The sequence below is a fragment of the Phoxinus phoxinus genome, assembly GCF_949152265.1.
Source record: "Phoxinus phoxinus genome assembly, chromosome: 6".
NCBI lineage: Eukaryota > Metazoa > Chordata > Actinopteri > Cypriniformes > Leuciscidae > Phoxinus > Phoxinus phoxinus.
The window spans coordinates 1,839,386-1,855,024 of record NC_136881.1 but is presented as its reverse complement, the minus strand read 5'-3'; the positions used below and the strand labels follow the sequence as shown (position 1 = coordinate 1,855,024).

The 15,639-nt window shown below is 41.2% G+C and overlaps 1 protein-coding gene across 1 annotated transcript in view; it reads left to right on the top strand.

Moving 5' to 3' along the window:
• LOC307000115 (neural cell adhesion molecule 2) overlaps positions 1–15,639 on the top strand; it is a gene marked incomplete at its 5' end in the record, with an annotated part of 272,591 nt that overhangs the window by 197,255 nt on the left and 59,697 nt on the right. The window contains 2 exons of the mRNA XM_079615404.1: positions 9,286–9,492; positions 14,817–14,960. Of these exons, the coding sequence (XP_079471530.1) occupies positions 9,286–9,492; positions 14,817–14,960 (351 nt within the window). The remainder of the gene's footprint in view (positions 1–9,285; positions 9,493–14,816; positions 14,961–15,639) is intronic.

Here is a 15,639-nt window from a genome sequence, read left to right as displayed (position 1 = left end):
ACATCAGACACAAACGACTGTATGTTACGTGTATTCGGGCAGCAGAGTACGGTTGTCCTGTATTTGAGTCCTTAATGCGGTTACGTTCACAGGTCACTTATAGATATAAAAGCTGCTGTCAGTCAGTGAACTCTCGATTGAACTTGTCGTGTCAAAAATGATCAGATTTTTCAGTTTAATGGGTCGACATGAACGGGACATTTCCAGACTCACACCTGTAAGTAAATATTACCGCTCTGTTCATCCAGACGGCATCATGCACTCCTGAAATTCATCATATATCCTTCGCTGGAAGGCAATCACTGAATGCTTCTGTGAAGAAGAAAAAAAAATCCAATGCTTATAACAATTTTTTTTACATTTGCATATTTGTGATATTATTAGTATAACTGATCACAAATAAGATGCATTACTGCTAAAAATAGGAGGCCATGCTAATTTGTAAAAATAGTTTAAAGTTGCTTAAAGGAGAACTCCAGCGCAAAATGAACCTTTGGTCTAATTACACATTGTTACCTAGTCAATCGTTATCTGAGATTTGTTTTCATGATTATCGAATGTAAATAGTTTTATCTCTAAAAACAGTTTAGCCTATAACGCTAGTATAACGCTAGTATATGGGGCATTGAGTAATGACAAATAAAAATCGCTTGTTAATACCACTAACAAGGCTCAAAATAGCCCCACACTAACACGGCAGCATAATGAGGGTCCCTACCTTCAAACCGAAGCATTGAGAACTGTGTCAGTGTCCAGACAGTTTAATAAGAAGATATTTTATACACACAGTCAACTTCACGTATATAAGCAGAAGCCATCTTTGAAAAACAGACTCTATCAGTCGATCTACGAAACGCCGATCTAAATGCGCTGGACCATATGAGATTCTACACAGTTCAGCGCATTTAGATCGGCGTTTCGTTGATCGACTGATCGAGTCTGTTTTTCAAAGATGGCTTCTGCCTGTATACGTGAAGTTGACTGTATGTATAAAATATCTTCTTATTAAACTGTCTGGACACTGACACAGTTCTCAATGCTTCGGTTTGCATGTAGGGACCCTCATTATGCTACCGTGTTAGTGTGGGGCTATTTTGAGCCTTGTTAGTGGTATTAACAAGCGATTTTTATTTGTCATTACTCTATGCCCCATATACTAGCGTTATACTAGCGTTATAGGCTAAACTGTTTTTAGAGATAAAACTATTTACATTCGATAATCATGAAAACAAATCTCAGATAACGGTTGACTAGGTAACAATGTGTAATTAGACCAAAGGTTCATTTTGCGCTGGAGTTCTCCTTTAAGCAACTTTTCATGTTAAAAATACCCGTTTTCTAACCCATGCTTAAACAATTGCCTGATGTGCTGAATGAGCCCTTCTCTGATCACTGAGATTGTCTCTATAATCCTGTAAAGTAAAATAAATAACAGGGATTCGGGCCGGAGTTTGAGACTGGACGTGACGTCATGCGCGTTTACGGCGCGCTCACAGCGATGTCTGGCAGGTTTGTGTATTCACCGGCTGTTGTGTTTTCTAACTGTAGTTAGTGTGTAATGTTGTGTTTTCTAACTGTAGTTAGTGTGTAATGTTGTGTTTGATCATAAACAACATCTGCAAAGTTACAACGCTCAAAGTTCAGAGCAAAGGGAGATATTTGCTTTTAAAGAAATCGCTTTTTAAGAACTACAACAAACGGCTGGTAGGAACTACACGAGCTTCCTCCCGTTAGTGACATCACCAACCCTAGAATTTACATAAACCCCGCCCCCTGAACACGATTTATAGATTATCAAGACAGAATATGCTAATCAGTGACTAGAAGATAACTACACATAATCTTCATAAATTCATCATCTAACCGTTCAGAAATGTCCTGTTCTTCTACATGTTGTCACTTCTTCTCGAGTCTCTCCATCTTTCTGACTCCGGTTTGAACATAAAAGGCAGAACAGTTTCTGTCATTTTAGTGTGTGTTTGTGTGAGGTAATCGCAGCTGCTAACACACACACACACACACACACACACACACACACACACACACACACACAAGCTCTTGAAGCTCCGCCCCCTGTGCCGGGAGCAGCAGCTCATTTGCATTTAAAGGGACAGACACAAAACGGTGTGTTTTGCTCACCCTCAAAAAGTGACAACTTTAACATGCGATATAAAAATATCTGTGGGGTATTTTGAGCTGAAACTTCACACACACACTCTGGGGACATCAGAGACTTATTTTACATCTTGTGAAAAGGGCATTATACCACCGCTTTAAAAATGTTCAAGTAACAATTTTTATCCTGTCAGGTGTATATACAGTAGAATCATGTTTAGTGGTTTTTGAGCACATTTTGTCGTTCCTCGGCCCACCTGTGGACTTCACCTGTTGAACGCAGAACGGCAGCCGAGTGATTAACTTTTTCATCGCCCGGTTAAATCCCACACGGACGACGGGGTGTTGCCATGACAACAAATAGATTTCTCTCCGTCGCTCATACGCCAGCCGCCCCTGAATGCATTAGCTCGTGTGAATTGAGCGGCGAGCGTCTCTGAGGAGATCTATCAATGAACAACCTGGAGAAAATTGATCCGAGCCGCCGGTGAGGGGCGTTACGAGCGGCCGGTTGCCCCGCGGGGACATACAGATATAATAAATCATTTCCTAAGGACACGAAACACTTCAGCACGCTGATATTTCACTCCGCTACGCAGTTTGGGGTTATCTGAGGTTACAAATACAGTTTCTTCTGTGATGCTCGGACACACGTGGACTTATGCCATCTCAAGCTTTTCTGATTTGGTTGATATTACTGTGCATCACTTCTGAAACTGTGCATTAGAAATAAACGTGATTTGAGAAAAGTTTTGACTGTGATCAGAGGCTGTCAAGCTAAAAATATATATATCACTATAGCAGCATAACACCAGCACGAATTACTTCTTCTGAAGTGAATATTTGTTAATGACACCAAGCATTATCATCTCCAGAAATGTGATACGGTGAGAAGATTATTGTCTAATGGCAAATTATATCTGTGACTGTTCTTCACACAAACCTGTCATAAGTTCAAAATAATTGGAATATATTACGAGTCAGACTAATTTCATGATACTTTTATGGTGTTTTTTTTTTTGGTCATTTCTGGAGCTTAAATGCTTTTGATCAGTTCATGCATTCTCTGAATCGAACCCCTTCATTGTAAAATTAATCTTTGAAATGTACAGTAAAAAAATGACAGCTGTGGCTAACAGAACTTTACTATGAAGAGAAAGACAAATAAGTAACTTTTCCACAAGCTGAGGGAAATACTAATATATATATATATAGAGTCCCCGTCATAAACAACAAATCATAGTAACGCAACAATAAGATCATGCAATTAACAGTCATTTAACAACAATGCATCATCACTGATAAAAAAAATTGTAAATTTTATTATTTTAATTTAAAATTGCATGAAACGTCTTGTTAGATTTATTATACAGTAGTTAAACTTGCTGTTAACCGGCTTTTACCGTATCATATTTACAGTTTTTTACCATTAGAAGTATGATAATTGTTTATATAGTGGAGTGTCATGCTGTACTATTTGAGCTACAATAATTATGATGGTATGATTTCAATCCCATGTAAAAATAATAATAATTTTTAAACAACATGTGGGTGAGGAAAATGTTTTGGTGAATTGTTCCTTTAAACAGACCTGAGTATTCTGCACTCTTGTTTTGGTCTCTGTCTGCAGGATTAAAAGAGCTAGAATTAAATAAAAATACAAATATATATACTTGAGCAAGGCAAGGCAAGTTTATTTATATATTTCTTACACTATGGCAATTCAAAGTGCATTACATAAAATAATCACAAAATTAAAGCAAGGAAAATTAAAACAGTTATTCAAAATGCTTTACAAGGATTAAAATATCACATATGGTAATTCAAAGTGCTTTGCATAGAAAATAAGGGGAATTAAAAAAGTTATTAAAAGAGATAAATGATACAGATATAAAATGAATTAGTGTGACAGAGATGTGAAAAATCCTGCCCGATGCAGATCTAGTGATGCATCAGAAGCAAATCACACAAACATCACCTCAATGATTAAACCTCCGCTGCGTTTCTCACCTGTTCTGTTCATGCAACCCTCATCTCTCTCACACCATCACCCTGAAACCTGCTAACAACCCGCTCCTCATCCGTGACACGGGGAGCCTCGAGGGATCAGGCCAGAAATATCTGCTTTATGACCTTCAGCCGAGCCGCTACACACACGAGCACCTGGAGTTTGCATATGGCACTCGCTAATTCTCCATGTGTCCCCGCATTAAAGTCAGAGCTAAAGAGCCGTCACAAATCACAGCGAGTGCACAACAAAGCGAGACGGCGGCATCTTTCAGGAGCTGCATGCATGTAACATCAGAAACGGGGTGTGTGGAAGCATGCATGTAACATCAGAAACGGGTGTGTGGAAGCATGCATGTAACATCAGAAACGGGGTGTGTGGAAGTATGCATGTACATCAGAAACGGGGTGTGTGGAACCTTGTTTCTGATTCTGAAGGTTGCATGCATGTAACATCAGAAACGGGGTGTATGGAAGCATGCATGTAACATCAGAAACGGGGTGTGTGGAAGCATGCATGTAACATCAGAAACGGGGTGTATGGAAGCATGCATGTAACATCAGAAACGTGGTGTGTGGAAGCATGCATGTAACATCAGAAACGGGGTGTGTGGAAGCATGCATGTAACATCAGAAACGGGGTGTGTGGAAGCATGCATGTAACATCAGAAACGGGGTGTATGGAAGCATGCATGTAACATCAGAAACGGGGTGTATGGAAGCATGCATGTAACATCAGAAACGGGGTGTATGGAAGCATGCATGTAACATCAGAAACGGGGTGTATGGAAGCATGCATGTACATCAGAAATGGGGTGTGTGGAAGCATGCATGTAACATCAGAAACGGGGTGTGTGGAAGCATGCATGTAACATCAGAAACGGGGTGTGTGGAAGCATGCATGTAACATCAGAAACGGGGTGTATGGAAGCATGCATGTAACATCAGAAACGGGGTGTATGGAAGCATGCATGTAACATCAGAAACGGGGTGTATGGAAGCATGCATGTAACATCAGAAACGGGGTGTGTGGAAGCATGCATGTAACATCAGAAACGGGGTGTGTGGAAGCATGCATGTAACATCAGAAACGGGGTGTATGGAAGCATGCATGTACATCAGAAACGGGGTGTGTGGAAGCATGCATGTAACATCAGAAACGGGGTGTATGGAAGCATGCATGTAACATCAGAAACGGGGTGTATGGAAGCATGCATGTAACATCAGAAACGGGGTGTATGGAAGCATGCATGTAACATCAGAAACGGGGTGTATGGAAGCATGCATGTACATCAGAAACGGGGTGTGTGGAAGCATGCATGTAACATCAGAAACGGGGTGTGTGGAAGCATGCATGTAACATCAGAAACGGGGTGTATGGAAGCATGCATGTAACATCAGAAACGGGGTGTATGGAAGCATGCATGTAACATCAGAAACGGGGTGTATGGAAGCATGCATGTAACATCAGAAACGGGGTGTATGGAAGCATGCATGTACATCAGAAACGGGGTGTGTGGAAGCATGCATGTAACATCAGAAACGGGGTGTGTGGAAGCATGCATGTAACATCAGAAACGGGGTGTGTGGAAGCATGCATGTAACATCAGAAACGGGGTGTATGGAAGCATGCATGTAACATCAGAAACGGGGTGTATGGAAGCATGCATGTAACATCAGAAACGGGGTGTATGGAAGCATGCATGTAACATCAGAAACGGGGTGTATGGAAGCATGCATGTACATCAGAAACGGGGTGTATGGAAGCATGCATGTAACATCAGAAACGGGGTGTATGGAAGCATGCATGTAACATCAGAAACGGGGTGTATGGAAGCATGCATGTAACATCAGAAACGGGGTGTATGGAAGCATGCATGTACATCAGAAACGGGGTGTGTGGAAGCATGCATGTAACATCAGAAACGGGGTGTATGGAAGCATGCATGTAACATCAGAAACGGGGTGTATGGAAGCATGCATGTACATCAGAAACGGGGTGTGTGGAAGCATGCATGTGACATCAGAAACGGGGTGTATGGAAGCATGCATGTAACATCAGAAACGGGGTGTATGGAAGCATGCATGTACATCAGAAACGGGGTGTGTGGAAGCATGCATGTAACATCAGAAACGGGGTGGTGTGTGGAAGCATGCATGTAACATCAGAAACGGGGTGTGTGGAAGCATGCATGTAACATCAGAAACGGGGTGTATGGAAGCATGCATGTAACATCAGAAACGGGGTGTATGGAAGCATGCATGTAACATCAGAAACGGGGTGTATGGAAGCATGCATGTAACATCAGAAACGGGGTGTATGGAAGCATGCATGTACATCAGAAACGGGGTGTGTGGAAGCATGCATGTAACATCAGAAACGGGGTGGTGTGTGGAAGCATGCATGTAACATCAGAAACGGGGTGTGTGGAAGCATGCATGTAACATCAGAAACGGGGTGTGTGGAAGCATGCATGTGACATCAGAAACGGGGTGTGTGGAAGCATGCATGTAACATCAGAAACGGGGTGGTGTGTGGAAGCATGCATGTAACATCAGAAACGGGGTGTGTGGAAGCATGCATGTGACATCAGAAACGGGGTGTGTGGAAGCATGCTTGTAACATCAGAAACGGGGTGTATGGAAGCATGCATGTGACATCAGAAACGGGGTGTGGAAGCATGCATGTGACATCAGAAACGGGGTGTATGGAAGCATGCATGTAACATCAGAAACGGGGTGTATGGAAGCATGCATGTAACATCAGAAACGGGGTGTGTGGAAGCATGCATGTAACATCAGAAACGGGGTGTGTGGACGCATGCATGTGACATCAGAAACGGGGTGTATGGAAGCATGCATGTAACATCAGAAACGGGGTGTGTGGAAGCATGCATGTAACATCAGAAACGGGGTGTGTGGACGCATGCATGTGACATCAGAAACGGGGTGTGTGGAAGCATGCATGTGACATCAGAAACGGGGTGTGTGGAAGCATGCATGTACATCAGAAACGGGGTGTGTGGAAGCATGCATGTAACATCAGAAACGGGGTGTGTGGAAGCATGCATGTACATCAGAAACGGGGTGTGTGGAAGCATGCATGTAACATCAGAAACGGGGTGTGTGGAAGAATGCATGTAACATCAGAAACGGGGTGTGTGGAAGCATGCATGTACATCAGAAACGGGGTGTGTGGAAGCATGCATGTAACATCAGAAACGGGGTGTGTGGAAGCATGCATGTACATCAGAAACGGGGTGTGTGGAAGCATGCATGTACATCAGAAACGGGGTGTGTGGAAGAATGCATGTAACATCAGAAACGGGGTGTGTGGAAGCATGCATGTACATCAGAAACGGGGTGTGTGGAAGCATGCATGTAACATCAGAAACGGGGTGTATGGAAGCATGCATGTACATCAGAAACGGGGTGTGTGGAAGCATGCATGTAACATCAGAAACCGGGTGTGTGGAAGCATGCATGTAACATCAGAAACGGGGTGTGTGGAAGCATGCATGTAACATCAGAAACGGGGTGTGTGGAAGCATGCATGTACATCAGAAACGGGGTGTGTGGAAGCATGCATGTAACATCAGAAACGGGGTGTGTGGAAGAATGCATGTAACATCAGAAACGGGGTGTGTGGAAGCATGCATGTACATCAGAAACGGGGTGTGTGGAAGCATGCATGTAACATCAGAAACGGGGTGTGTGGAAGCATGCATGTACATCAGAAACGGGGTGTGTGGAAGCATGCATGTACATCAGAAACGGGGTGTGTGGAAGAATGCATGTAACATCAGAAACGGGGTGTGTGGAAGCATGCATGTACATCAGAAACGGGGTGTGTGGAAGCATGCATGTAACATCAGAAACGGGGTGTATGGAAGCATGCATGTACATCAGAAACGGGGTGTGTGGAAGCATGCATGTAACATCAGAAACCGGGTGTGTGGAAGCATGCATGTAACATCAGAAACGGGGTGTGTGGAAGCATGCATGTACTGTACATCAGAAACGGGGTGTGTGGAAGCATGCATGTAACATCAGAAACGGGGTGTGTGGAAGCATGCATGTAACATCAGAAACGGGGTGTATGGAAGCATGCATGTACTGTACATCAGAAACGGGGTGTGTGGAAGCATGCATGTAACATCAGAAACGGGGTGTGTGGAAGCATGCATGTACTGTACATCAGAAACGGGGTGTGTGGAAGCATGCATGTGACATCAGAAACGGGGTGTGTGGAAGCATGCATGCGACATCAGAAACGAGGTGTGTGGAAGCATGCATGTAACATCAGAAACGGGGTGTGTGTAAGCATGCATGTAACATCAGAAACGGGGTGTATGGAAGCATGCATGTGACATCAGAAACGGGGTGTGTGTAAGCATGCATGTAACATCAGAAACGGGGTGTGTGGAAGCATGCATGTGACATCAGAAACGGGGTGTATGGAAGCATGCATGTGACATCAGAAACGGGGTGTGTGTAAGCATGCATGTAACATCAGAAACGGGGTGTGTGGAAGCATGCATGTGATATTTTTAACAAGGTTTTACATCTAACTGCATTAATGAAGACTGATGCAAACACTGTATCTCGGTTAGGGGTGTGCGATATATATATATCGTCTACGATAATATTGTGATTGTTGTTTTGATGATGTGCAATCTGAAATGATCAAATATGTCCCTCACTTTGCAAAAACACACAGAGTGTTGCGCATATTTAATGTTTCATGTTTAAAACGACAAGACTTTATGCATTTGCAACTGCAGGTGAAATGCATTCATGTCCCTCTGATTTGCTTTAAACAGTGTAAATACAACTTTAGATGCAGCTTCTGTGTTTCCTCTGTATTGCAAAGATGAATTGGTGTTGATACTGATTTAATTTAATTTGGTAACCGCCCTATTGTGTCTTATTATTATTGAATATATTGATTAAATGTAAGAATTTGTCACAAAAGTTGATGCATACATTTAATTAGGTTAAAAAAGGGCTTTATAGAGGTAAAAATGCCCATAAAAAGGTAAAAATCAAATCAAACTTATTGGAGAAGATAATTTCTGACACTGCTGTGAACTGACCACCGCTCAAAATATGAAGAATATCAGAAATCCCCTGATCTCTGTGTTGGTTTTCTGTTTTCTTCAGCCATCGGTGAGCCGGTCAGCATTAACTGGTTCAGTCCTCAAGGCGAGCGCATCGTCTCAAACCAGCGGGTGATCGTTCACACGGAGGGCGTGCGGTCCAGGCTGACCATCTACAACGCCATCATCGAGGACGCTGGGATATACCGATGCCAGGCTGTGGACGCCAAAGCACAGAGTCAGGAGGCCACGGTCGTGCTGGAGATTTACCGTGAGTTACCACACCAAACTTGGCGTTATTTTGACACTTATTGGGAGAAGTATGCTAGCTGGAGCCATTTACCTCCAGTCTTTGTGCTAAGCTAGGCTAGCGGTGTGTGCGTCAGACAGAGTTACGGCACGCACTGAGATGAGAAGGGTGTGTGTGGACTTATCTAACTCTGGGGGATACGGGGAATAAGCTAAAGTCGTAAAAAGTCGGCGTGTTCCTTTAAGAGAATAGTGACGACCCTTATAGACCATGCACCGGGAGCGCTAACCATTTGTCCCGTCATTAAACTAGCAAAAGTGGTTTCGGACACGCACTAAGTGTACTTGCTTTAGACAATACGCTTAGATCCTTAAAACAGGACCCAATATCCTCCATGAATGCTGTGGTGTTGCTTGAGCGTCCTCACCTCCCGCAAGCAAGCTTTATGCAGATTTTATTGATATTATAGAGGCATATTAGCACTGAATGTAAATGAAGCTTGACACATTGACACGGCACTCCAAAAAGAAACCTTGCGATAGTTCTGATCTGCCACAACCAAAGCCACACACCTGTCCCCAGCGCAGCTCTTCTTCAAAACATGATTTAATCTGCGGTGGAGGAAACCAGCCGAGACCGGCGAGGTTAAAAGTCGTCAGATTGATCAGAGCTGGCACATTTTCATTTAAGAATTCATTTAAGACAGAATAGCATTACTTACTGTAGCAGTGCTTGCGTGTTGAGGCAAAAGTAGTTTCATTCTCAGACTCATTCACAGTGTGTGTGTGCTGACCATCTCATGCATTCTGCTCATGATTATTGCAGAAATATTGGCAGGTTAAAGCTGATCGACTGGCTTCAGCTTCCAGGAGTCATGTAACGTTGTGCTAGTTTTTACAGTACAAGACTGGGGAAATCTCTGGATCTGCCAAAACTGCTCAGGTTAATGACAGCAAATCTTTAATAGATAATCAGAGTTTTGTTTTAAAAGGGCTATAGGTAAGAATTTAATCGCTTTTTTATTGCCAATGTGTGAACAGTTTGTAACACAAATGTTTTTTTACGAGACTGACTTCCCATGTTGTCTGAAAGACTGAAACGTGTTTTTATGTCGAGGGATCTGTCCAGTTTCTCCGGGAAAATCAAAAGGATGCGACAGTTTTGCTCCTCTTCCGTTCAATGGCACATGAAACTAAGGCCTCATCCACACTACTGCGTTTTAGTTTAGAAACGGAGAATTAAAACCAATACGATCTCCGTCCACACCAGCGTTTTAGCTGCGCATTAGAATTGATCTCCGTCCACATTAAAACGACTGAAAACGCAGATCACGTGACCACTCTCCAACACTGGGCGTGCGTGTGCCGGTGTAAACAGCCGCATGTAGGCAGTGATAGCGTTGTAAAATGCAGAATTGACTTGCACAACAGCTGATAGCAAACACATCAACGTCAGTAACGCTTGTAATTCGTTATCCATGTTGCAGTCACGAACGTTACGTAGTCCAGGCTGCTTTTGTATGTTTTCTTCCCGGGGACGGGTCATGTGATGGGTGGCTGACGAATCAGGAAAGGATACGCCATGACTGATGACACCCAATCATAGAGCCGAGCGTGAGCCTCTACGTCAGCGTTTCTAAAGTCCTCCGCTTTGACCGTCTTCACTAAAACGCCCTCCGGAGATTCAAAACGCAAAACGGGGTCGGCAGCGTTTCTAAACTTCTCCGTTTTAGGTCTTCGTTTTTGCCGTTTTAGTCTGGACGGGAGGTGCAAACGTAGCAAAAGGTCTCCGTTTCTAAACGAAAACGCAGTAGTGTGGATGGGGCCTAAAGCTTATGTTCAGGATAATGCAGAACGAGTCTGCCGCTGCAGTTCACTTAACGGCCACCGGTGTCGCTAATAACACAGGTTTCTGAATTCTACATATGTGACCCTGGATCACAAACCCAGTCTGGAGTCGCACGGGTATATCTGTGGCAATAGCAACTATACATTATATGGGTCAAAATTATAAATTTTTCTTTCATGCCAAAAATCATGAGGATATTAAGATCATGTTCCATGAAGATATTTAGTAAATGTCCTACCGTAAATATATAAAACATGTATTTTTGTGAGTGAATGCAGCACAATCGTGAACATAAATGCACAACTTTAAAGGAGATTTTCTCAATGTTTCGATTTTTTTGCATCCTCAGATTCCAGATTTTCAATAGTTGTGTCTCGACCAAATATTGTCCTATCCTAACACACCACACATCAATGGGAAACTTATTTATGCAGTTTCCAGGTTATGCATACAACTAAATTTCAAAAAAATTACCCATGTGGCTGGTTTTGTGGTCCAGGGTCACATATGGCCACTTTAATCAAGTTTTACTTCAACATATAAAGAGCAAATATTCCCAGATAACATAATATGGTCTATGAATGTTTTGCTAATGTTCCCATTAAGTTGTAAAAGCATTATTTCTAAATATTCTCTAAAAAAACTCAAAACGCCCCCAAAACGTTTTTTTTTTTATTAGGAGGACTATGCAAACTTTAAGTAAACATTTCATTTTATCGTTCTTCAAACATTGGATCATTACTTATGAATGTTCTCTGAACGATCTGAAACGGTTAGTTACATTTAAAACATTTTTTTGACAAATGTCCAACTAAATCATTTAAAAAAAATGCTCAACGAAGAACATTATTCATGAGATCACTAGATAACTTTAAACAAACATTATTAACGTTACTGGACTTTACTTCACAAACTCACTCAGTGTTGCTGTCATTCAGGCTGAGCTGGTACATTATGAAGGTCGATACACACAAAAACACAGAAGATAAAAAGCAAATCACTCTCAACACATCTTGTTTTTGACTAAATCTGCTTTCATCAATAAGACGCGTTCGGCTTCTCAGAAGTGAAAAGATTGAGTGTTTTGTGTCAGATGACCTTCAGTTCAGTCTGTTTGGATGGTATTCTCCACTGTGTCCTCGCGCTGAAATGAAGCCAGATCTTCCGTGTTTTCAGTGGGTCAATGAGGCTAAACGCTGGGAAAATCAGAGTAATAGTGGCTGTGTAGAAACAAGGCCCAGTGCGCTCTGCCCTGACCTCACAGCGCAAGACAAATTACGAGATTCAGAATAGAAAAATGATTTTAGCCTACAGCGAGAGAGATGCTGTCCGTTCACAAGCAAACTTTAGGAATAACTGAGAGAATGAATGTGATCGCCGACCGCGGCTTGTCTGTGAACGTATGCATCAAATATTTTTCTGATTTTCTAGACTACTTTTAGTTGTAAAGTCCTTTAAAGGATTTAAAGGATTAGTTCACTTTCAAATAAAAATGTCCTGATGATTTACTCTCCCCCATGTCATCCAAGATGTTCATGTCTTTCTTTCTTCAGTCGAAAAGAAATGAAGGTTTTTGAGGAAAACATTCCAGGATTTTTCTTCATATAATGGACTTCAATGGCAACCAAAGGTTTGAAGATCCAGATGTGAGTTTTAGTGCAGCTTCAAAGTCTCGACACGATCCCAGTCGAGGAATAAGAGTCTCATCCCATATGGAAATGTGTAATATATGTACACATATGAAATATTCATATATTAAATATATTCACATATACAAAATATATATGCCCATATATAAAACCTATTAGAAAATGGACCAATTGACATATAAAACCAGCCCATATATTTTATGTATGTATAATAGTGTTTTTTGATATACATGTCACATCTATAATTATCAGTTGTTAAATAGAATTTGTGTAGAATTTGTTTTGTTTTTATGAGCTGGTCAAGAAGTAAAATAATAATAAATACATTTTATTCATAAAATATTCGAAAATTAGATAGAAATTGAAATGAAATGTGGATATTGATCTGTAGACTTGAAATAAATAGTTAAATAGTAAATAGTTTGGCATATATAAATTAAACATATCGGTGACATATATGGTCAAACATACAGTAGTATATAAATAATAATCATATACATCATATTAATATATGTCAATCATTTAATATGGCAAATTTATATATGTTAAAAACCTATATCAACATATATGTAGAGATATGTATATATGTGATAGCAATATATTGTCTTATATTTAGCATATATGACGGCGTCACTAGCGATATAGGGACATATATGTCATATATTACATTTCCGTATGGATCTAGCGAAACGATCGGTCATTATCTAAAAAATAAATACAAATAATATATTTTTAACCACAAATGCGTGTCTTGTACCGTCTCTGAGATGCGCCACGCATTACATCATCACGTTGGAAAGGTCACGCGTGACGTCGTTAAACATGCAGGATATGCACACGTAAGGACCATTTTAAACAATAAACTGACACAAATACATATAAATATGTGTCATTCAACATATAATAACTTTGAACGGTCCTCCTACTCCACACTTGTAGGGTCGGTTCTTCCGACGACGTCACGCGTGACCTTTCCAACGTGATGATGTAATGCGTGCCGCATCTCAGAGACGGTACAAGACACGCATTTGTGGTTAAAAAGTATATATATATATTTATTTTTTAGAAAATTACTGATTGTTTCGCTATATAAGACTCTTATTCCTCGGCTGGGATAGCATCGAGACTTTGAAGCTGCATTGAGACTCACATTTGGACCTTCGACCCGTCGGATGCCATTGAAGTCCATTATATGCAGAAAAATCCTGGAATGTTTTCCTCAAAAACCTTCATTTCTTTTCGACTGAAAGAAAGAAAGACGTGGACATCTTGGATGACATGTGGAGAGTAAATGATCAGGAAAAAAATTTTTTTAAAGTGAACTAATGCTTTAATGTTATAATGATGCTCCTCAGCTCAACAGCGCCCCACAGTTCTCCCATGTAAATCTGTGGTGGAAAGTGGAACTGCAGCTCACTCTAATTGAGAGCCATTACCTCACGTAAACCTCACTCCAGAACAAGACAATATCAATCCGCTCCGGCTATGTGTTTATTAGTGTGAATCCGGTCAGTAACTAACTGGCATGAACATGTTCTTCATATGTGGAGTAGCGAATCAAATTAATAAAAGTATAATATATATATAGTATAAATCCTTTAGTTTAAACATGCTCGCGACCTCTGCCAAAAGGAATCACTTTCAGGAAAGAAAATGTCCTGCTGATGAATGATTAAAACTGCCAATAGCCAATCAGAATCCATCAAGAGCTCGAGCATTTAAAGCGGCAGACGACAAAATCAAGACTTTTTAATTTGCAGGATTTGTTCTCCTGATTTGTTGAGGCACGTGTGAGATTGCTGTTATATATATGTTGTTATATATGTTGTTGTGTTTGTGTGTCCACAGAGAAGTTGACGTTTCGCGAGGTGAAGACGCCGCAGGAGTTTCGTCAGGCCGAGGTCGCCGAGGTCATCTGTGATGTCATCAGTTCACCGGTGCCGGCCGTGTCCTGGTTCTACAAGAACAGAGAAATCACGTCCCAGCCCAACAGTAAGATCTTCCTGTAACCCGCTGGCATTTTTATTTCAATGAAATCTTTTTTTATTTCATATTTTGAATTTTTAGGGAATTTTATGGCGCTAAATTGTATTTATGTAATAGTTATGATTCTCTTATTACCTGTTAATCTCTTTTGGAGCATAGACCTAAAAATAAAATGTACAACTTCTTATTGTAAATATAATATATAATATATATGTGGACAGTTTACACATATACATACACGTGTGTGTGTGTGTGTGTGTGTGTGTGTGTGTGTGTGTGTGTGTGTGTGTGTGTGTGTGTGTGTGTGTGTGTGTGTGTGTGTGTGTGTGTGTGTGTGTGTGTGTGTGTGTGTGTGTGTGTGTGTGTGTGTGTGTGTGTGTGTGTGTGTGTGTGTGTGTGTGTGTGTGTGTGTTTGTGTGCGAATCAAATTGATTAATTGCGATTAATCACATCTTGTAAATATATGTGTGTGTATTTATGTACAGTGTACGCACGCACGCACGCACGCACGCATGCACACAGACACACATTATATATATACAAACTTTTATGTTAGATGCAATTAATTGTGATTACTCTATTTGATTAATCATATCTAACATAAAAGTTTGTAAATATATATTGTGCGTGCGTGCGTGCGTGCGTGCGTGCGTGCGTGCGTGTGTGTGTACTCTGTACATAAATA